This window comes from Hyla sarda, chromosome 4 (genome assembly GCF_029499605.1).
Source record: "Hyla sarda isolate aHylSar1 chromosome 4, aHylSar1.hap1, whole genome shotgun sequence".
In the NCBI taxonomy this organism is placed as follows: Eukaryota; Metazoa; Chordata; class Amphibia; order Anura; family Hylidae; genus Hyla; species Hyla sarda.
The window spans coordinates 387032940-387056718 of record NC_079192.1 but is presented as its reverse complement, the minus strand read 5'-3'; the positions used below and the strand labels follow the sequence as shown (position 1 = coordinate 387056718).

Sequence of the window (23779 nt, the reverse complement as noted above, 5' to 3'; positions counted from 1 at the left end):
ACTTCAAAGAACAGATATGATTTGTATTCGGGTCAAGTACTCTGTAGTGATGATGACTTTGCATTTAGTTCTTTCTAAACCATAACATCATAGCGGAAATATTTAAAACCTTCTAAAGACTCACAGATATTAAGTCCTATGGTACAATGAGGTGAAATGTGACCTTCATGTGCAGTTATTTTAGATTTATAAGCCGTTAGGCAATTAACACCTGGTTTTAATGCCACGTAGCTGCCTTTACAGCCTGTCATAATATAGTAGTGGAGTTTCATGAACTGCTCACATGGTGTCAAAATGCTGTAGTTACGGCTATGCTCATATGCAGCCAGGTGCCGGTTAAATTATCCAAATGATAGCAGAGCTAATCGGATGCCCTTGTAAAATTTTATTTATGAAGATAGATATGAGGGGTGTTTGCCAAACTTTTTCCAAGCTTTTCATAACTTTTTTTTTTGGCTACAATAAACCCAGGGGTTAATCAGACTTTAAAAATGTATGGCCTGTTCTCAGGATATGCAAGATACTGTAGTGTTGTCCTGTTCACCTCTTTCCCAGGCCCATGCACTGTTGCTCCAAATAGTTCAGCAATTGCAAGTATGAGAACGTTTGAATACAGAAGAGGCTGCAGTGCTTGCACAAGCACCAGGGCCCCTTCAAATAGCTGATGGTGGGATGTCCTTGGAGTGAGACCCCTGCTGATATATTCATATTCTGAGGATAAGCCATTAGGTCTAAAGCTCAGATAACCCCTTTAGCTGGCTGGCCTTTCGGAACGTCAGTCCTATTATGGCCACTGCTGGAAAAAATTCTATTATATGGCTGCCATTCAAAATGATGAGTGTGGAGTCCATTTGTTGCAATGTTCACACAATGTAATTTGAGTGGAATCCGGCAGAAAAATTCTGCTCAGAAATTCCGTTGCAGTAGAGTCCTATTAACTTCAATGGAATTCTGCCGCACCATGCTGGCCAAATCCCAATCCCAACCTCTAAAATAATTAATATCTCGACTCTTTCCACAGAATCCACTTGGAAATGCATTACCTTCTATGTACACGGCATATTAGTGAACAGTCCTAGCGCCAGCATGTTCTGCCACCACCTTCTGTTTGCCTGCTATATTCGTCTTTTCTGGGTGGTCATTCAGCAAATATTGAAGTTAATGGCTAGCAAAATCAGCTGCACAAAATAAGCAGCAGATCCTGTACATGTGAACGTACCCTTAAAGTATAAAAGTATCCTTTACCTACCAGCTTTGACCTGCATAATCAGTTGTAACTATTACTATTAGTCCATAAAGTAAATATTTACTTATTTGTTTACCTTCTGTATCGGTGGTAAAAAATGGTGGGGGGCAAACTTATGTTTTAAAAACAAATTCTCAACACAGCAACATCGATGATGCATTGGGCAACTTACATTCGACTGGTATGTAGTTACATATATAATTTAGTTTTTCCCTCTGGGTCTAGATACAAGGCCACCTTGAAACCATCCATTCCCATTCATTATCTTGGCCAATTTAGTCCATCAGCCACTGGTGCGTTCATAATTTCCGCTCTCATTACGGCATAAAGCCTAATCGGGGATGCAGTTTATCTTCTCTGCCTGTTTCATCGTTCCTTCTCGCTCTTAGCATCTCTCCATCTTCCTCCTTCTCTCCTATAATTGCTATTGTTTTATTTGTAACACGTTTGGAGATTATTGAATGGTCTTCAATTCCAGCGGGATCCCAAGGAATTAAATTCATAATTAATTGACCCGTATGAAACCCGTTCATACCTCCGCTGTGAGAGGAGAACAATCTCTCGGTGAACCGGTGACACTCACCCCAGGGAATGTTAGTGGAGAAATGATTATCTGAGATATACAGGTCACACACCAGCAATCCTATAGTCTGGCTGTTTGTGGCAGTATATATAGCAACAAGAGCATTTATTCTTGCTTGCAGTCATACAGTCTTCGCACATGTCATGTACACTTCCATTCCCCAAGGCTTCTGCTCCTTGGAGAGAATCGTAACGCTACTGAAGATTACCAGCACATTAGATCTTGTGCTTGTGGGACTAGACTATTGGTATAGTACAAAAATTACTTTTTAGGACAGACTATGCTATACAGTAAAACTTTGAAAACTTTTATGGCGCTAGCCTACACCTTCCAAGACACCTTTGAAGTCACTGGCCCTGATTTACTATTGTAAACCTGACATGTTTTGTTTGCGCCAGATTCTGGCGTATTGTGCCAGAATTGAAAAAAAAGACATTTCATTCAAAGACATCTTCATTTTACTGAGAGAACTCAAAAAAGGGGCATGGCCATCGGGGAAAGTGGGTGTGACCACTGAAAAAGGGGCATGTCCCCAACATTTTCACAAAAACCCAACATATTTACTAAAGTTTCCACAGAAAATGTGATGGATTTGAGCAAAGGAAAACCCGACAGATCAGAGCATGTGTAAAAAGAAAAAGCAAAATGTAAGGAAAAGTACAAAATGTAAGAAAACCTTAGTAAATACGGTGGGAAAAAAATGTGGGGAATTAAAACCCACAAAGAAAATGACTCTCCACTCTTAGTAAATCAGGGCCACTGTGTGTGGTTCCATTCCATTCTTGCCCATTTTACAACCATGTTGGGCCTCTTTGAGGCTGCAGAGCCGAATCCCAATTATCTGTGCTGGTAGGGGAGAAAAAAAAAAAAAAAAAACTTTACAGTACCTGTCATCAAACCATATTTTATAAACTAACTCAGATTATGTTCCCTAACTACTTCTAACACCCCTCCTGCCCTTAAATAATTTAAGAGCTTTAAAAAGCACTGTATCATACCTTTCCCCTTGTTCACATCATGTGAGCTCCCAGCAGGAGAAAGTGGGCAGTCCCCAGCAGGCTCAATGTCACTGAAGCCTGTGTGAGCTGTGCCTTGCCATGCTCCGCACGCACTTCTGCCAGGCCTAGTGGAGACCAAATTAACTATTTGACTTGCTGCAGGGAACAGAACAGAGCCACCTAGTGGCCATTTTTTTCTGTCACATTAAAAACATATAAAGGTTTTAACAGAAAGTAAATAGCAAAGTGTCTTATAATTATAATTACAATAGAACAATATATTAAAGGTTTGGGTACTGGTACTCTGTAAGCAAGCCATATGGGCATAAATTGATTTAGATCATTCTTGACTTACCACCAACAACATAGGTTTGACATAGGTAGAGATGGGCAAACCTCCTGAGATTAGTTTCAGGTCTGATTTGGCAAATTTGACTGTTTATAGTTGTTTCTGATTCAGATCCCGATTCAGAAGTTCCCCTGTTGTTCCTGCTCCTGTACACGAACATTGCTCAACAGAGAGGGGTGCTAAGCACCCCGTCCAGCAATCCCAGTTAGTGGAATCTGTACATCATATGGCATTACCACTTACCTCTGGGCCACTCATTGTACAGGAGCAGGGACGAGATGAACCCAAAAGGAATCACAGGTGTTTGAAGTCCACAAACAATTTTGATGTGCTGGAATCCAGAGTCTAATTTGTGCCTAATCATTTCATCACCTCTAGGAAAAGTTACCTATTGTTCCTATCACTTTCCCAGCTTGCCGTGATCTCCGTCTTGTGCCCCCTGCCCCATTATAAATCTATGGGGTGGTCCAGAGAAGCTGGACAAGAGATCACTGCCAGTCGGTTAGTAAACTTTTAAGTGCACACTTCTCCTAACTTCTTCCTGCTGATCTGTAGGGGTCTCAGCGCTGAAGCCTTGACCAATTAAAAGTTTTGGAATGTCCCTATGAAGTACACTTTAGGACTAACGGAGCAGCAAAAAGCAGGTTTGTTTTGTTTTTTGAGGCACTGTTGTAAGTTTACTTCAGTTCAGTTATCACAAAGACTTGAACAGTTATTGGAACAACTCTGCAGAAACAAAAGCCACATTGCCCACACTGAAAGGTGTTTTTACACTGACCTGAGGAAGGCACAGATTAGTGCTGAAATGCATTGAGTTGTTCTAATAAACTGTTAAAGGGGTATTCCAGGCAAAAACTTTTTTATATATATCAACTGGCTCCAGAAAGTTACACAGATTTGTAAATTACTTCTATTAAAAAATCTTAATCCTTTCAGTACTTATGAGCTTCTGAAGTTAAGGTTGTTCTTTTCTGTCTAAGTGCTCTCTGATGACACCTGTCTCGGGAAATGCCCAGTTTAGAAGAGGTTTGCAATGGGGATTTGCTTCTAAACTGGGCGTTTCCCGAGACAGGTGTCATCAGAGAGGACTTAGACAGAAAAGAACAACCTTAACTTCAGAAGCTCATAAGTACTGAAAGGATTAAGATTTTTTAACAGAAGTAATTTACAAATCTGTTTAACTTTCTGGAGCAAGTTGATAAATATAAAAAGTGTTTGCCTGGAATACCCCTTTAACTGTAAAAGCCTTTGTGGTAACTAAATGAAGGAAGCCTACTGCAGTGGCTCAAAAAAAACAAAAACAGTGTTTTGCTTGATATTGCATCTGTATGGTGATCCGCAACCTTGGGCGTATCGAGTGGTGTTTGTAGTACAGCAGCATATATGATATATATGTATACATACACATGCAGACAATAGAGTTGTACTTCGAGGGGTTGTGCTGAGGCACAACTCTATTGTAGGCGAGTGCACACCTGTGGTGAGGTAATAGGGTCCTCACAGCCCTGAAATATTACTCAAGGAGCGCCCCTGTCTCTCTTGCTTTCTCCCTATCTCACTTTAAGACTAAGGCTTTGTTTGACACGGTTTGTGCATGCAAAGAGGAGAACAGAATATTTAAGTGCAAAACTAAAGTGTGCAAGACTTATAGGACCAGAGAATGTGTAGTGGTTTGAACTGGCCGCAGAAAAAATAAATTACTGATCTCAATTTTCTGGGAGCAGATACATCTGAGGTTGTCTGGTCGCCCTCTATGGCACGTGATTGGTTCATCCCACTCTTATCAGGGTTCGTGGCAAGAACTACATAACTGACTTTGTCGTGGAAACATTTTCCATTATTTTCTACGAGATCAATCAACGTGGGATTTGTCACTCACCCGTCTGCTTTTCTCATCTTGGCTGACAGTAGACTGACTTTTCCCATGCAGCTGTTATTTCTTATGGAGTCGACAACCTCATGCGCAGTGCATACACAATATAACAATAACTGGCTATGGCTAGCCCAATATGTGTGTCTTCTGAAAGTGGTTGATCTTTTTTTTGGAATTTGGGATGGTCATTGTGCAGCACAATGAATAAGTAGAGTATATTTTGCATGTATGTTTTGTCTGCCACCTTGGTAATGCGATTTGTATGGGGAGTTGGTGTACAGCAAAGTATATTGTCCTGTGAAGCAGACAAAATTGCTTATTTTTAATTGATTTACCTACATGCAAAGATTAGACTGTAAGCTCTATAGGTCAGGAACTTGTATTATAATTGTCATGCATGTGGTAGTCTCGAGTAAGAAAATAACTATGTATAATGAAATGAAATAACATTGGTACCATTGTAATCGCGAGGTAGAACAATATGGGGCATCTTGGCACACCTCCTCCTACATTCTACTCTCTCATTACCCATCCCTGACTCTGTCTCACAGGGGCTGAGCTCCTAGACTGAAAGTAAAGCTGTTTACATAAGAAAGAGAGATTCCGTTCTGGGTCACAAGGTTCCATTAAATCCGTGTCACTGGCTGTGGTTAAGTATGTTAGCATGCGGAAGTCTGAGCCTCCTTTTATAAAGGTAGGAATCAAATGGGAAAGCTGCCATTGTCCAGGATGCTGAACTATTTTTCTTTTTTTTTTCTAAAAAATAAAAATAAAATAGCCCATAAAATGATTATTTTGCTAGTATGTAGTACAGAGACTGTAATTCCACCTTGAGCAAGGGCCCATCATGAGCAGTCGGTGCTTTCATTTCATGGTCTGAAAGAATAATCGTTGGAATGCCTTTTAACATTCTGTCTCCATGTTGTCACTAGCTTTTGTATGTAATTTATGCTTTTACTAGATCTCTTGTGTAACTTGATAAACCAGCCACCTCGGTTTTTTATAGTAATCTCTTTAGGTTGGAGGCTTCCACTCAGTACTCTGCGTGCTATGCTGTTTTCTCTGTTCTAAAACACCTGATTTAGGACTTCTTCGATGATTTTCGGCAGTACCATTCACTTCAATTAAACTGATCTGCAATACCGCACACAACCTTAAAAGGGTACTCCGCCCCTAGACATCTTATCCCCTATCCCAGCGGCGGGACCCCCCCCCCCCCCCCAGCGATCTCAGCTGCGGCATCCCAGACATCCCGTGCTTGGATGACTGGCGATGCTAGGTGGAGGCTCGTGACGTTACGACCATGCCCCTCCCGTGACATCACGGCCATGCCCCCTCAATGCAAGTCTATGGGAGGGGGCTAAAGAAAAGGGCATAAGATGTCCGATCACAGGGGTCCCACAGCTGGAGACCGCCGTGATCTCCCTGCTGTTTTCGTTTAGAGCATCGGGTGCAGTGGCGGAGGCTTGTGACGTCATGGCCGTGCCCTGCTCGTGACTTCACGAGCCTCCGGCACTTCACCAGACATTCTAATGAAATGCTGGGTGCAGCAGGGAGATTGCGGGGGTCCCCAGCGGTGGGACCCCCACAATCAGACATCTTACCCCCTATCCTTTGGATAGGGGATAAGATATCTAGGGCAGAGTACCCCTTTTAGGACAGGTGTGTAGCAGTTTTTTTAAAAAATCAGCTGGATAACCCTTTTAATTGTTGGACGACCTCTGCTTAGTCTAAGGTTTTTTTTAAATCTTATTTTATGTATTATATAATGTTTTATGCACAATGAGATCAGTATGAACAGAACCAAATATTTTTTTATAGTTTAGCCTGCATCTTAAAGTGGTTATCCAGGTTTTCTTAACTTTTCATTGTGACTGTGATGGCAAGTTATGTCTTAAATGCTTTACTTTCCTTACATGTATGGGGTGGATCGACCCCCTTTTTGTGATGTCATGGTCCCCCCAGGTCTGGTGTGATCAGCTGTGGTCTCAAGCCAAACAGGAACCTGGGAAATGACGGGGCAACAGTCAGACATAACTTGGCATCACAGTCATGATAGTAAAAAGTTAAGAAAACCTGAATAACTCAGTTTAAGGTTGTAAATATGAAGCATCACCAATATAGGAAATAGTAGATTAGCATAAATGTAACCATTTGCTTGTTACTTTCATGAGTCACGTTAATGATCCGAGTGGCATCGCAATGAAATTCTGTTATTGTAACATAGTCTATAATTCTGATTTGTAATCTCTAATTTGTAATTGCGACGGTGGTTTTCAGGCGAAGAAACGGTTCCGCACGGCAGATAAGTCCCCTCTCTTCCCTCTGTACTGCTCAGTGTAGCAGTGCATCGCAGGCCCCTGTGGCAGGGAATGGATTTAAAGTGTGGTTTCACATACTTGGTCCAATAAATCTCTTTGAACAAATTGCCCTGACTTTGCCATTTTCATCTTGATCACATACTTCATCATCTTAGCCCCCAGGAGACCTCAAATAAAAATTGATGCACATACAGTCACTTATGAGTGAATTTTTCAAGCAACTGCATAATATCTCAGCCCTGATCACTATAACTTTGCAGATGATTAACAAAGCAGCGTGTAATGAAGAAAACATAGCGGGTTCTTCTGTTTTCACTCCATTCCTTATGACGAATACCGATAATGACATTGATAAATGAAAAATTCATCGCACTCCTCCTGAAGGAAAATCTGATAGTTTAACTCTACCGATTTGTCTTTTTTAGTCTAGGTCTTCAGTGAAAGCCAGCATTTCTCCAGTCCATTTGTGAACACAGAAGCGCAATATTTTATAGACAAATACATGGCGTCTATTGTAGGATTTTATTAGGTCGCTATTAGCCTGACTCTACTTTTTGAATACATATCGATCCAGGCTTTACTCTTGACCCATAACTCACTGAAGCCCTTGTATCTACAGAATATATGGTCCAAAACCAATATAGTCTTTCTCTTAAGGCATGGTTCACATATGTCTGGGCATCCAACTTGCGTGTGCCAGATCATAAATGTTGTAGTGTTTTTTTTCATCTGGAGCAACCAAGCTAAATTATTAGTATGCTAAATTGTCTATAGGTCTGGCACCAAGCCCCATTTCAACCATTGTAGTACCAGATGGGAAAACTGGGAACAACAGATCCAGCTTGTTGCATTTAGCCTTCTCATCCAGGGCAGCTTTGGACCACCTGACATATGTGAAGCTTGTCCGGGTATGTTAGACTTATTAGGATGCTGGATAATTGATATAAACTTTTAGACTGACTGTAGAAGATAAATTAGTGATTTTGGTACTTAGAATCCTGGATTTGTAAGAGTCAGAAAATATCTTGGTTATTGGTTGGTTGTTGGATATAAGAGCAACACATTAGTTGTAGTAGAATGAACATGCCCAGTTGGGCAAGGCATCAGGATGGCTTAGATACAGTTATCTGTATAGCACCTTATGCGGACTGTAGCAGTGCTTTGTTTAAAGGGAGCCTTTAATCATTTTTTATGCTGCCTGAATCACGAGTCATCAGGGTGATCTCCAGTGGCTTTAGCCCATTCCACTTGCCATGATTAATAGATCACTCAGGAAAAGGGGCAGAGGGAAGTCAAGACTGGTGGGGCAGAGGGAAGTCATTGGGACCACTTTGATGACTCGTGGTTCAGGCACCGTAAAAATTATGACAGGCTGCCTTTTAAAGGGGCACTTTCACAATGAGCCATGGCTAGGTTTAAATGTACTGACCAATGCGAGTCATAATGCCAGAAGTCCCATAAACTTGTATGGGGCTTCCGGAATTCCGTTTCCTGATCTCATCAGTCTCTGGCTACAAGATTGTGTGAGTTGTTTAAATGTATCCTGATCGTGGCAGGTACACTTTAGATCTATCCAAGCACTATTACATCTTTTCCACCCACAAACACCAACCAAGGTGTGGATAGACCTTAATACTGGTAAAACAATTGGGGTGGGACTTCATATTGAGAATGTCCAAATAAAGTAATCTAACTCTAGACTGACACTCATATAACCATTGTTATTACCAGCTAGGCTAATGGTTTACGGACTTCCAATACTACAAGAAAATATGGAGAAGTTATATCTTTAAAAAGCGTTAAATAATAATTTATTGTTTTTAACTCTACAACCCTTATAACTATTGGCCCCCTTTTGGAATCCCAAAAATGCACTTGTTATTAAGTTATCATTTATGAGCCATATAATGCTGGTTAAGATACACACCTTCATGTCTGATTTGTCTACCATTAGTAGTAATTCTTTACACGGTGATCTGTAAAGAACTTTACTGGGCTTTGTCTACTCTTAACAATTTTTAAGAGTTACTCACAAAGTTGTTTTAAGGATACACAAACCTTTCACCAGGACCGACAACAGTTAATATTACTCTATTAACCATTCAGGCAAGGGATCTCTATAAGAAAAAAAAAAACTTTGGTCAAAAGTACAATTCTATGGAATGTGTGAGAACTTGTGCTCTTTTGTTAGTAGCCAACAAAGCCAAAGTGACCAATGTTGAGCGAGTTAGTGACCCGTCACTAAGGATCACTGACCTGAAGAAAGTAATTTCCCATCCGTCAATACTATCTCAGTGTGTGTTTAACATAAAGTGACTAATGTGCAACTTTGTAGCTTACTATTCCTATTTCTAGTAAACCAGTTTACGACTCTTCTGTTTATCTATGGTAGACTGATGCTGATGTTTTTTTTTACTTGTAATATTGCTTTTTAGGTCATTTTGGAGGAAATTAAATTATGCACAGTTGACCGAATTTAACCTTTTTTTTCCCCTTTACCTTTATCCTTTTGTGATGATAAATGCCTGCACCTGCCTTAAGTCATCACTCCGACGAACGTGATGGAATGAAAACTTTTGTAATCTAATTTTTGCCCAATGTGCTGGAAATAAAATGATTAGTAAATCTCGACCATCAAAGGGAAGAGCGGAGATGCTCAGAAAGAAACAAATTAATATAGTTATTATAATTTAGCATTCTGCCGATGCTTCTCATAGAGAAGAGTTTACAGTAAGTATAGAAATATTCCTTCAATGTTCCACCTCAATGAACAGAGTTAATTTACTTGTGGATTCACCTCTTCGCGGGCTCTACTTGTATTAATCCGAATGTGCTACTTGAAAAATAGCTACGCATAAATCTTGTCATCGGGAAAAAAGATGCAGCATTTTGGGCATTCTTTTTAATCAAAGGGAAATATTTTCAAAAGTCTCATTTTGCCGAGATATATTGTGCCAGTGAAATATTATGAACTAGTGATTTGCCGAAGGAAATTGCATTTTCAATGTCTCTACAGAACTTAACATCTATATCATTATGGTTACTCCACTCTGCATGATGTCGGGCTATACAGCATCCATTCCTCGATGTTACTTTTATTCTAGGTGCATTGATCAGTTTAATTATAATTAGTTTTCTGTTCCTATGAATTGGATCCTTCTTGGTAAGAAATCGTAAGGGGATGTTCTCTCTTTGGAAACGACATCTGTGAGTCAAACAGCTATTTTTGCTCTGGCATACTAAAGCTGCCCTTTGTATTAAATAGGCGATCAATCATTTTAATGGCTGCATGTAATACTACATTTTACCTGTAGTAGCCACTGTAGGGCACATCAAGGCTAACAATATAAACATATAAAAATATACAAGACCCCGATTGTTGCTTAATTCCCCCTCTGGAGTGTTTCTGATTTTATTAAGTATGTGTAATATTTTTTTTTTTACCTTTTTGATATGTCATTTGGGACATTATTTCTTCCTACCACTGTATAATGCTTCCCTTTTTCTTCCAGTTGGCCTTACTTGTGTTTTATTACCAGTTTGGTCAGGGCTGGTGCAAGGATCTTTGTCACTCTAGGCAAAAGCTAATTTTGCTGCCCCCTTGACTCCACCCATTGGCCTGCCCTTTGATATGCCCCACCTTACTACTGGGGTGACAAACTGTAACAAGCCCCATCCTCATGTAATTAGCTTTCTACTGGGGTAACACACTGTAACAAACCTCCTCCTTGCGCTGCTGTCTGAGTGAGTGGTTTGGATGCTGATTGTCTAACTTTCTTGTGGCAAGCAGAGCGGCGCCCCCATCAAGAGGGCGCTCTAGGTGGCTGCCTATTTTTCCTATAGGCAGAGCTGGCCCTGAGTCTGGTGGCATCTTCTATCATTTACTTCCATGTTATTTTTGCCTTGTATTGTTTGATCAAAACCTTTAAATAAATCTTTACTTTATATAAAAAAATAAAATTAAAAAAAGACAAGAATTGGGAAGAAAAATTCACAAATTTTTCTTAGTTGTCTGGGACAAAGGCTACACATTATATTTATTGTCTAAGAAAAAAACACAAACCAATTCCATGTATGGTATGATATCCATAAAAAAAAGTTTTTGTTCTTTCTTTTAATATAGAAAACTAACGACTAGGTTATGTTCACACACAATATTTTGTTCCATTTTTGTAAAATGGCCCACACATGGCTGGTTTACAGCTCAAAAACTGGACCCTAAAACTATTTTTTTTTTTTTTTTTTATTAGGTTCTATATATATATATATATATATATATATATATATATATATATATATATATATATATATATATATATATATATATTTTGTTATACATAATTTTTGTTTTCCAGTTCAGGACCAACCATCTTTAATCCAGATTGAAGAGCTGCTAACAAAAAAATCATGGCTCACCCTAGTTGATTCAGCACATTCCACGAATGTCTGTCATGAATGGTCAACTTCATTTGGCAAACTCAACTTTTTGCCATGAGTTTGCAGTACTGTGGGTCAGCTTTAAAAGCAAAAATGGCTTGTTGTGATGACCAAATAAAGTTGTATAAAAACAGAATGAGCTTTTCGTTAAATGTTTTAGAATAATATATATTTTAAGTAGTTTTTACAGGTTGGTTGGCAAATTGTTCTCCCCCCCCCCCCCCCACATATCTGTTGAGTGAAAGAACTGTTCCATTTACCACAAAATAACTTCATCTGAATTATTTGGGCTAGTTGCCTGTCTGTAGTGCCAAGCAATTTATCTCATCTTAACATTGTAAGAAAAAAAAAGGCAATTTCCTTAAATGGAGGTTTCCTTGAGGCGGTATACTGTTGTACTGTTCCTCTTGGGTTGTCTGCCTTGATCTTGTTTTTCCTGCTCACATACAATCTTGTCAGGGGTCCTCGGAGACTTCTGAGATAAATTTGAAAATTGTTACGCCATAGATCCTCTACAAGAGCTCTTTAAGCTTCAAGAGAATCTCTCTAGGAAATTCTAGACCATGTATCTCTAAAGAGAATCCTTACACTCCTATCATACTCATTAAATATTTTTTGCATCCCATCTAAACTGCTTAGAGGGAAAATGAATACTAAAGTAATATATAAAGTTATCCTTATGTAATAAGCTATTAGTGTCTTCCAGAAAGACAAAACACGTGTTTACATTTCATATCTGTCTACCCAGCTATTATACAGATTAAATGTGTTATTGCAATAAGATTCAGTCATTCTCTCAGACTCTGACTGATCGCTTTAGAAGTAGGGTCCCTCTTTATATAATGCCCCTTTTAAATAGCATTTAATTTAATCTTGTTCTTGCAAGTTTATATAGAGGAGGCTCTTATAGGTTTTTCTTCTACCACATAGAACACTTCCTGACATCCCTTACTGAAGGACTTCACCTAAAGTATCAGATATCCATCATAGTAGAAACTTGGTTAAGGCGCGTAAAAGAGGGATATGCCAGCAATGCCTAACCCTCTCCAGTTTAGGCATTGCTGGCATATCCCTCTTAAACATCTGCCTCATTTATTGACAATAATTTTGGGAGAATGATTTTTGTTGGGTAAAAAAAATTGCTCCATTCCTGTTACTGATCTCTGCATGTAAAAGCCGAGCTGTATCGAGCACTCGGATAATGAATTCCTGGCTTGATCGTCTAATTGGGGAAAACATTGTTCTCTGGAATCCAGATATAAAGAAATGAACTCACCTCGATGTAGGCGTCATTGGTGGCTGAAGTAGATTTGATCAACTTATCTTTGTGTTACACATGTCTCAGTCCCTATTGATTTAGTGACCGCTGTGTAACCCTTTATACATGTATACACTTATTGACACCTGGTGAATTAACACCGGCTTATCAGTTGCTTGTGTCACTAGATCACTATATATCATTAACTTTGCTTACACAAGCACTATACTAAAACCCAGCCGTTCTTGTGACATTGCATTTTCTGCTTATGCCATTGTCCTACAGCCTAGTGCTTTCTATAATGGTAATGGCGGTGTATCTAGGAAGCAACACCTTCAAGCTTTAATGTTAGCAGTTTCTTCTTGGGCACCATTATGTCCAAATCTCAACAGTGGATGTAGCAGAACTGTCATAAAGGTAGAACATATAATGTATAATGCAGAATAGATTTAAAGGAAAACTTTATTAGACTGATCCTTAAAGCCAATTTGTTTAAATGATACAGAAATGGCCAGATTACTGAGAGAATTAAAAGCACATTAAAGGGGTATTTCGGTACATCTTATCCTTAGAGATACATGGAGGGGCATGTCGGCCACAGCTTTGTTCCCTGGTTGACAGTAATCTATGCATGGAGAGAGCAAGGGTGCCGGACAGGAGATTGTGGGGGTTCCCAGCAGTCGGACCCCCCATGATGAAACACTTATCCCCTATCCTGGGGCTACATACAACTTTTTGTTTGGCAATTTATTTATTTTTTGGACTCCCAAGGTGCAGTTTTTGTGGTGTTTTTTTTCCAAAAAAAATGTATCGGTGTTGGTATTTTTATTAGGTGTATTATCCCCTTTTTATTTGGTGTTTTATTCCACAGCAGATTACAAAACCAGCCATGGCAATTATTTTCATATCGTATCAACATGATATGGACTTTGCTTCCAATTTGCCACAGAGTTTTGGCAAAATATGCATTCTCAAACATACCCTGAGATAGGGTTTACACACAGTTTTGGTCCAGATTTGTTGCCCAAACCACCACAGCCACTATAAAGAAATTTACCAATTGTTTCTGTATTTTGTTGACCAAAATACTACCTGTGAACTCTTAGGGCAGTGTTCAAACTTTGGACCTCCAGTTGCAAAACTAGAACTCCAGACATGCCCGTAGGGATTGTGAATAGTAAAGACCAGGAATCCCCAAATTGTGGACCACCAGTTGTTGCAAAACTAGAACTCTGTGCATGCCCATAGGGTATATGAATGGTATAAACCATTGGTCTCCAAACTGTGGTCCTCTAGATGTTGCTAAACTAGAACTCCAGGCATGTCATAGGGAATGTGAATGGTATAGACCAGTAGTCTCCAAACTGTGGATCTCTAGCTGTTGCAAAACTACAACTCCAAACATTGGAGTTGTAGTTTTTCAACAGCTAGAGGTCTACAGTTCTGAGAACATAGTCTTCGGCTAAAATGTTAGGACTTTTTTTTTTTTTTTTTATCTCCGTCCACCCCCATCCTGCTGCCTTTTAATAATCTGAATGCTTGCTCCTGTACTATTCGACTGCAGTGGAACTCAAATTATATAAAATATTATTTTTTATTTTTTTTGCAAGCGGTGCACGCTGACCTTTTATTGGCTAACTGATGTTTACGATATCCAGGCTTGCAGAAACACTTATGTCTTGAAAGCTTTTATCTGTAAACATGAGGCAGCCAATTGAGGAAAGCTTCCATGCCATTGTGAAAGCAGGCATCTGTGAATATCCATAAACATCTGTTACTTAATACAGGTATCATCTCCGCCATAGACAAATGGCCAGCGCCTGGAATATAGCGGGCATTCGAATACGGAGACTTCAGGGGACTCGGATTTGTCTGTAATCTCGAAAGTGTTATTGATGTCGTGGTTTTTATTTATTTATTTTCAGAATCTAAATGCAGCTCGGCTTTAGCGAGTTTGTCAATGTGTTTAAATCGAGGCTTTAACAGAGTGTTGTGAAATATTTAACTGCTTCATCCAAAAATCCCAGGCTGGTACCATATGGGGAACCACGCAGCCCTGTATGTTTTATAGATTCTCATATATTGCTGGGCAAAATGGGCCTGGTCTCACCAGTGTGCATTTAGTTTACTTAAGATAATAATATATAAAGTAATCTAGTTCTTTTTTAGGAATGGAAGAATCTATTTGAGGAACTGGACTTGGTGACTACACACAGAGATCAAGTGTAAACTAATTGTGCCTTGCGTTGAGGCTTCAGTTTATTAGCGGTCAATAGCCCGGACCTCTGGTGAAGCTCTGAGGAGCGAAACATGTCAGGGGGTGCTATGTGTCCTTTAAAGCCTGTTGTTGCCAGTGTGTATACAATAATTTGTAAGACTGTAGCCACTTACTATGTGGAGGCCAGGGATACTGTAACACACCGTTTATTATCCCATTGTTTGACAGTTATCAGTGTTACGTTAGCGGCATTGGTGTTTTTAATACACATATGTTGTAATGATTACTAGTCATTAGATTTTATAATAATAATAATAATAATGAAAATGTCTGCGCCAGAATTGAAAAAACACAGACTAACTCTCCATTTTGCTAAGAAACCCAGGGGAAAGGGGCGTGTTCCTGACCTTTTCACAAAAAAAAACCAACATATTTACAGGTTTCCACATAAAATGTGGTGGATTTGAGATGAGGAAAACCAAAGTGTAGGGAAAGTGGAAAATGTAGGGAAACCTTAGTAAATACCGTGGAAAATAAATTGTAGGGGATTAAAACCCACAAAGAAAACTACACTCCACTTTTAGTAAATGAGGGCCAATGTGTGTATGTTCCAGCATCACGTCCAAACGGCTAAAGATATTAACATGAAACTTGGCACACATGTTACTTATATGTCAACAACAAACATAGGATAGGTGATTTAACCCTTACTCACCCCCATTTGCCAGGGTCTGGGTTTTTGTTTAAAGTCCCATACAAGTCTATGGGAAATATATGTTACTGCATAACTTCCAAACGGCTGGAGATATTTCGGTCACATGTTATATATGTCCACTTAAAATATAGGATAGTTAATTTAACCCTTAACTACCCCCATTTGTGAGGGTCTGGGTTTTTGTTTAAAGTCCCATGCAAATCAATGGGAAATGTATTTCCCCACATAACTTCCAGAGGGCTGGATATATTTCAACTATACCTGGTACACATATTACTTATATGCGAAATAAAAATGACAGTTAAATTAACTCTTACCTACACCCTTATATAAAAGATGGGTTTTTGTTTAAAGTCCCATGCAAGTATATGGGACTTCCAGTACCTTACTCCACAAGTTCTGCATCTCCTTGTGAATGGGTCAGTCCGGCTTGCAAGCCACACCCCATCTCACAAAGACACACCCACATTTTAAACTCCACCCTTTTATTATCTACCCTTTTTGTGCATCGGTCTGGTTTGCAAATCATGCCCAGTCCCACAAAGCCACGTCCCCTTCTGTTTTCAGCTTACAATATCTTCATCACAAATCAGTCCCACCTGAGGACAGGATATGAGGATGGGACATAAGGACAGGATATGAGGACTGGATAGGAGGTCGGGATATGAGGTCGAGATAGGAGGATGGGATAGGAGGTCAGGATATGAGGTCGATATATGATGACTGGATATGAGGTCTGGATATGAGGACGTGATATGAGGTTGGGATATGACAATAATAAATGAGGATGGGATATGAAGTCAAAAGCTTCCTCCTTTTGTTGATTTTCCTCCCCAACAAGGATTAGGAAGGAAAAACCGGGCAACGCCGGGTACTCAGCTAGTAATTAATAAAAGTTAAGTTTTACAGTGAGGATTGATTAAAAGGGTACTAGTGATCCCTGGTTAGGGATTTGGTGGTTGTATTGGCTTCAGTTTTTATAACCTTATGGAACAACACCAATGGTGGTTGACTGCACTTAATTGAATTATAACACAGAGGAGGAATAGGCAGCCTCAATGTCCACACACACAAGCTAACCGGTTGCTAAACCAGCTGAAATAGGAGGGGGGGGGGGGGGATTTCACAGGAGTGTTCAGCAGCATATGTGATAAAAGGTAATTCTTCACTGTAGAAAAGTTCCAGTAGACAGAGCATACAAACCTACATGTTTCAGGTTTTACTGACCTGAAAGACCTGAAACATGTAGGCTTCCTTCTTTTGGAATTTAATTAAAGGGGTTATCCAGGAATCAAAAAACAGGCCTACTTTCAAAGACTGCTCCCGGTCTCCACTTTGGGTGAGTAATTACAACTTGGTTCCATTCACTTCATTGGAAATGAGCTGCAAAACCACACCGAGCCTGGAGACACAGAGAGAGGTCTTTGAAAGAAGATATTACTGATTTATAATTTTTTTTATTCCTGGATAACCCTTTTACCTTATAATAGGGCAGGTCTTTTGATGAGAAACCAACACAAGATAAGTACAGTGGTTGTTTGTTGAAACCATCATATGTTGAGGGATCCATGCAATGTTAAATATAGGAAGGTATACTCACCTGTCCCTGCCGCTCTGGACTGTCGCCCTCCATCGCTGTCGCCGCGTCCCCATGGTATCCCCGCCGCTCCAGACAGTCTCCTCTTTCCGGGATCATCGTTCCTTATCGCCGTCATCACGTCACTATGCACACCGCTCCTATTGGATGACGGGACAGCGTGCGCAGCGACGTTATGGCAATAATCGAGAGCGACGGTGATGCAGGGGATCCCGAAGAGGATGGTCCAGAGTGCCGGGGACATGTAAGTGATAATCACCGGACCACACAGGGCACCTTAAATGGCTATCCGGCGGCAGCTGAAGCAGTCTGAGCTGCCGGATAGCTTTTTATGCGATGGCCCCGACATACAAAAGCATTGTATGTTGATGCTGCCTTCAACATGCGATGGCCTCTGAGAGGCCATTGTATGTTGAAATTATCATATGTCTGGGCCATCGTAGGTCGGGGGGGGGGTCACTGTACTATTCGGCACTGCCACTAGTCGACTTCTATGAGTGATGTGTGCTATATAGTTGCAGAAGTATAGTGGTGCTCTGTCTGTAAAGTTTGTCATGACAAATCCATTAATGCAGAGGAATAAAGAGACGGCAACTCACCAAATCTTCATGACTTCTACTTTATTTGACTGACGTATTCACAACTTAACAGGGGGAGACATACCTCCCCCATTAAGATGTGAATAAGTCGGTCAAATAAAGAAGTCACGAAGATTTGGTGAGTTGCCGTCTCTTTATTCCTCTGCACTTTTCATGAAAAAGATTGCGCTGCGAGTAATGCTCTTACCCAGATTATGCACTTTTAGTTCGACAAATAAATCCAGTGTTGAAATTCAACATGCACAACCCTACTTTCCTCCTGACATTACCTAAGAGGAAGGGTCCGTACTCCACCATATATGTAGGATAATCAGCCAAAATAACGAAGTTGGACCAGTCCTATGGCTATGGACTCCATAACACCTAACATTTGCTATTTTGGATGTAAAGGTACATGTTGGGCTGGATCAAGGTTATTAGCGGCCATGGCAAAAAAAGATATTTGCTGGACACAGTCAACTCTTTTTTATTGTTCTTTTCATATAATGTCAACATATAGCCATGTAGTGTCCAAATAATGCAGACATAAATAAAACTACAGTACAAAATACTTATAATATGGCACAATAATAGTAATATACAATACAGTCCCCAAATCTGTATGACACAAAATTGTTTGAAAAAAGTGTGGTTGATCTCTAAATTTTTAGATCTCTTCAATACCTAACATCTAGATGTAGGTATACTACACACAGAGGCCTCTGGTCAACGGGCACATTTTGTGGCGCTGTATTGTGTATCCAGTTATATGTAAACAGAATTATTGTGATTACTTTGAGGTATTGTTAGGATTCCAGTAAGTTTCCATAATTGGTGAGGGTCCCATGATTCATTTTCACAAACAAACATTTTCTCATTTTTTTTCTCTGGCCGCTTATTGTTACAAACATTCATTATGGTTCACTTTGGATTCATTGTGTGAATGGGGTCTAGAGCCAATGATCTTGCCGTTGTCTGCATTGTCAACATGCATTATACTATAAATGGTCAAAAATACTCATTTTTAACTTTGTATTCATGGCAAAATACTGGTGCTGGTGTGTTGTGGGGGCTGATCAGGACCAGAAGATATGGTCCTGATCAGTTATGACCACAGCCAGACGGTCCCTATCTGCCTCCAAGTCGTCGAATCGGTGCTCTCATTATATGGGAAGCCTGTATAAGCATCCTCATTTTCTTAAGTTATTTTTTAAAAGTAGTAAAATTTAGCAAAAACTAACTAAATTGGGTATCATTGTAATTGAATTGACCTACAGAATAAAAATAACACTTGGATCAGAAAGTGCACTTCATAGAAATGAAGCCCCTCAAAAGTTTAATTTTGATTACTTTATTTAAATTTTTTTCAATTTCGCACCAAAAATAATGTAGTAACAGGAAATGGGAAACAAGAATGATGGTGCAAAAAACAAGGGCTCGTATGGGTCTGTAGGTGGAAAATTGAAAATGCAAAAATAAATTGTTGCATCCTCAAGGGGTTAAAGGAAATCTGTCACCAGTGTCACCTGCACTAACCTGTCAGTACCAACAGGTAGTGCAGATGACACTGATGACAACGGTACTTACCTTGTCCCATTCCATGCAGGGAATCTCCAGTAATCTCCTCTATTAGCTTAAGCTCCGGCCCGGCTTAGGGCACGGGTGGAGCTTAGTGACGCTGCCCCAAGCCGCTGCTGTTCTCTGCTGGGTCCCACTGCTAGAGAACAGCAGCGGTGATGTCACTAAGCTCCGCTTGTGCCCCAATCCAGGCCAGAGCTGAAGCTAACAGAGGAGATTACCGGAGATCCCCCTGCATGGAACTGAACAAGGTAAGTACCGTTGTCATCAGTGTCTTCTGCATTACCTGTTGGTACAGACAGGTTAGTGCAGGTGACATTGGGGACAAATTTCCTTTTAAACCTTGAACATTTTCTAACAGAAGACAATGTGTATGTTATCAATATGTAATTTGATATTAAAATTTTCTAGCTACTGAGATTTTTTTTCAATTTTTGTTATGTACTGTCGTATGTGTTTGTCTCTAGTGCAACTGGATGGCTCTGTGGTTGGGAGGTTTTGAAGTAGTATGGTAATGTCAGTTAATTTAATCCTTGTTGTCACTCATGTAAACTCTTTGGTTTTTTGTTCAGTCTCTATTTGTTTGACCAGTAAAAAGACATGTAGTATGCTGTTGCATCGTATTACCCCGTATTAATAATCAATTATAATTTAGGGGGTACTCTGGTGGAAAGCATTTTTTTTTTTTCATATGAACTGGCTCCAGAAAGTTAAACAGATTTGTGAATTACTTCTATAAAAAAATCTTAATCCTTCCAGTACTTATCAGCGGTTGTATGCTCCAGAGGAATTTGTGTAGTTCTTTCCAGTCTGACCACAGTGCTCTCTGCTGACACCTCTGTCCATATCAGAAACTGATAAGAGTAGGAGAAAATCCCCATCGCAAACCTCTCCTGCTCTGGACAGTTCCTGACAGAGGTGGCAGCAGACAGCACTGTGGTCAGACAGAAATGAACTACACAACTTCCTGTTGAGCATACAGCAGCTGATAAGTACTGGAAGGATTACGATTTTTTAATAGAAGCAATTTACAAATCTGTTTAACTTTCTGACACCATTTGATTTGAAGAAAATTGTTACCCTTTTTAAGTACATCACTTAACGCTCTTTTTATATGTACATAGAGTGATCTTCTATTTAGACGTTGATTATACTGTACTGTACAGTAGGAAGTTAATGTTTACAGTTGGGGAAATAAATTATTTTAGTACAGTGTATATTTAGAATACTTTGGTTCTCATTTTCTCTTTCTCTTCAATGTATCTAAATGAAATTTGAGTTCTAACAGGACCTCCCTTTTATCTTCCGCAGTTACCTCATCGTCGAGTGACGTTTTCAACATCCAATCAAGCGCCTGACATCCAGGACCCCTCTCAGCACAGCTACTATGACAGCGGCCTGGAAGAGTCCGAGACCCCAAGCAGCAAGTCATCTTCTGGTCCACGAATAGGGCCTTTGGCTCTCCCAGAAGACCATTATGAGAGAACAACCCCTGATGGTAGCATCGGTGAGATGGAACATCCTGAAACTGGTAAGAGGAAACAGAAACCACAAGGAAGACCCAATTCACATTGTTTAGTGTTGCCCCATCACCAGACATCATGCTTTTGGCAGTGTTTGTTCCGTCTTTCCACACACATTCTATCTATGGTTTATTCTCCGGTCACGCACCATATATAGGCTCAAAATTTTGCAGGGGGATGAAAATTATCTGAAAGTACGAGCCCGAAACCATTATCATTTTGCTTTTGCATGGATAGTGATATCATCAGGCAGGAGATATTCCATATGTGAACAGTTAGTTGGCGAATTAGGTCCTTTGACTTTTTGACATTAGACTAGACTTGTATTCCCAACCAGTGTGGCTCTAGCTTTTGCAAAACTACAACTCTGAGCATGCCCGGACAGCCGTAGGCTGTCCGGGCATGCTCGGAGTTGTATTTTGCAACAGCTTGAGGCACACTGGTTGGTGAACACTGCTATACAGAATCAATTAGCATTTTGGAGAAAACACCATCTATCGGTATAGATCTCCTATATGGGCATGCTTATAAAGGTGATCACCCAAGCTGCCAATTTACACAACCCCCCTTTTTTTAAATTTTTATTAAAAATTATAAATATTTTTATTAAATTTCAATTTAAATTAATTACATTTTTATTTATTTAATTTAATTTATTTTATTTTATTTTTATTTATATTCATGAATTTAATTTAATTTATTAATATTTAAGACTGATCCTTCAGGGACTTCCACACCCCAATTAAGAGTAGGACGCATCAGGCATAACACACGGGGGTCTATTTGTAATCCTGGCTTTATACCTAAAGATTAGTGAGATTTAGCCTGGAATGTAGTGATTGTTATCTGTGGATTACTTACATTTCCCCTGCAAATCTGATCATATAATAGTAGTTTTATATCTATTCCCATGTGCAAAAATGTAAAAAAATTAATAAATAAAATTTAAGGCTGATTTAAAAACATGTTTAATATCCTTAGAGTGCACTGCATCACTAAGTCAATGGACTCTGTTAGAACCCAGTCAAACTCACTTAGGGTGTATTCATGCAACGTTTTTAGTTTCTGGTAGCCAGATTCGGCAGGAGTTTTTTTTTAAAAAAAATTCAACTGCCTACCGGACTCATGTCGTACCCCATTTGATTCAATGAGCCGGATCCGATTTGTTGTCCGGGCCAAAAATCGGATACCGTCTGAAAATGACCCGACCGGAGTCATTTAGTGGACTTAGTTTGGCTCATTAAATTGAATGGGGTATGGCAGCACCATATCCGGCAGCCGTAGGCTTGAAACACATGTGTACAGCCAGCAAATGTCTTGCCTTGTTTTATCTGGGTGAAATAGGACAGGATCTTTTCTGCTATCTAACTATTCTTACAAGATAGAATAGAGCTATTATACCACAATGTGCACAGATATTATAGGGCACAGTGTAGCCCAGAACAATACAACATTTACATCTCATTCACTGAAAATGTTGGATGGGTAGCAGCGGTAATGGTAGCAGAAGTGATTAAGAAACATGGTGTTTTGGCTCCTGAATGAATGGAGGAAAAACTACTAACATGTCAGGTTAGCCCAGCATACCTTGCAGCAAGATCACATGACCACAGGTAATCCAATCATTGCTTGCATTTGTAAAATACAGCTTGCAGACCAATCAGGAGACAGCATAGTGGTGGGTTTAAGAGGCTGAAAAAAGCCCCGTGCACTGCCTGGCAGATGTCATTTTGGATAGAGAAAGCTGAGAGAGAGCAGGACCTACTGATCCCAGAAAACCTTCACAAATACAATAAAATGTAAAAGCAAACAGAGTAAAGCATTGAACTGTGGGCTTACCACAGACAATGACCTCCTGTCACCTGCATTAATGTGTCCAGGTAGTGCACTACGAATCCCAGCATTCTGACTGCAAAACAAGTCCATATAAGCTAACCTATATAACCAAGCTGAACAAAGCAGTGTGTTGATTTGTTTTGGAACATAAATACACATTAAAATAGTTCTGAATGTAGAATATTTTAGGTCATCCTTTTGGAGTGTGCTGCTAAGGTTGTGGAGGTGAAAGCTGTGGCCGAGCATAGCACTAGTGGGACTGGTGGTGGTAGGCAAGGTAGTGAGATTTTAAGGCATCATGGTGGGATTCCCGTGATCAGACATCAGCAGTTCCTACTGAGAGGAATGGTGGGGATGATGAAGGGGGCTTTCAGATGAGGATGTCAGCAGGTCTGCTGGTCTGATAAGCTCAGGAGCAGGTGACAGCAATGCTGCAGCATCTGCAGGCTTGAGAAAAAAAGCCTTCCATAGAAGTTGGGTGGTGATGTAACTATCTCTTTACAGTAATCTAACATGTGAAAAATCTTTACTATCTTATCAGATGCAGCAAACCAGTGCAATGTCTGCAAAAAAAATAAAAATATTAAGGTATAGCCAGAGTCCGAATTTCATATCCATGTGGACTCTATGTAAGCAGATGGAGTCCGCACTGCCTGCTTTCCGCAGACC

The 23779-nt window shown here is 39.9% G+C and overlaps 1 protein-coding gene across 7 annotated transcripts in view; it reads left to right on the top strand.

The window, feature by feature from the left end:
* Positions 1-23779, top strand: part of PCDH1 (protocadherin 1) — a 242701-nt gene that overhangs the window by 169176 nt on the left and 49746 nt on the right. For all 7 annotated transcript variants that reach the window (XM_056517043.1, XM_056517041.1, XM_056517042.1 and 4 more), the window contains exon 4: positions 21063-21282. In XM_056517043.1, the coding sequence (XP_056373018.1) occupies positions 21063-21282 (220 nt within the window). The remainder of the gene's footprint in view (positions 1-21062; positions 21283-23779) is intronic.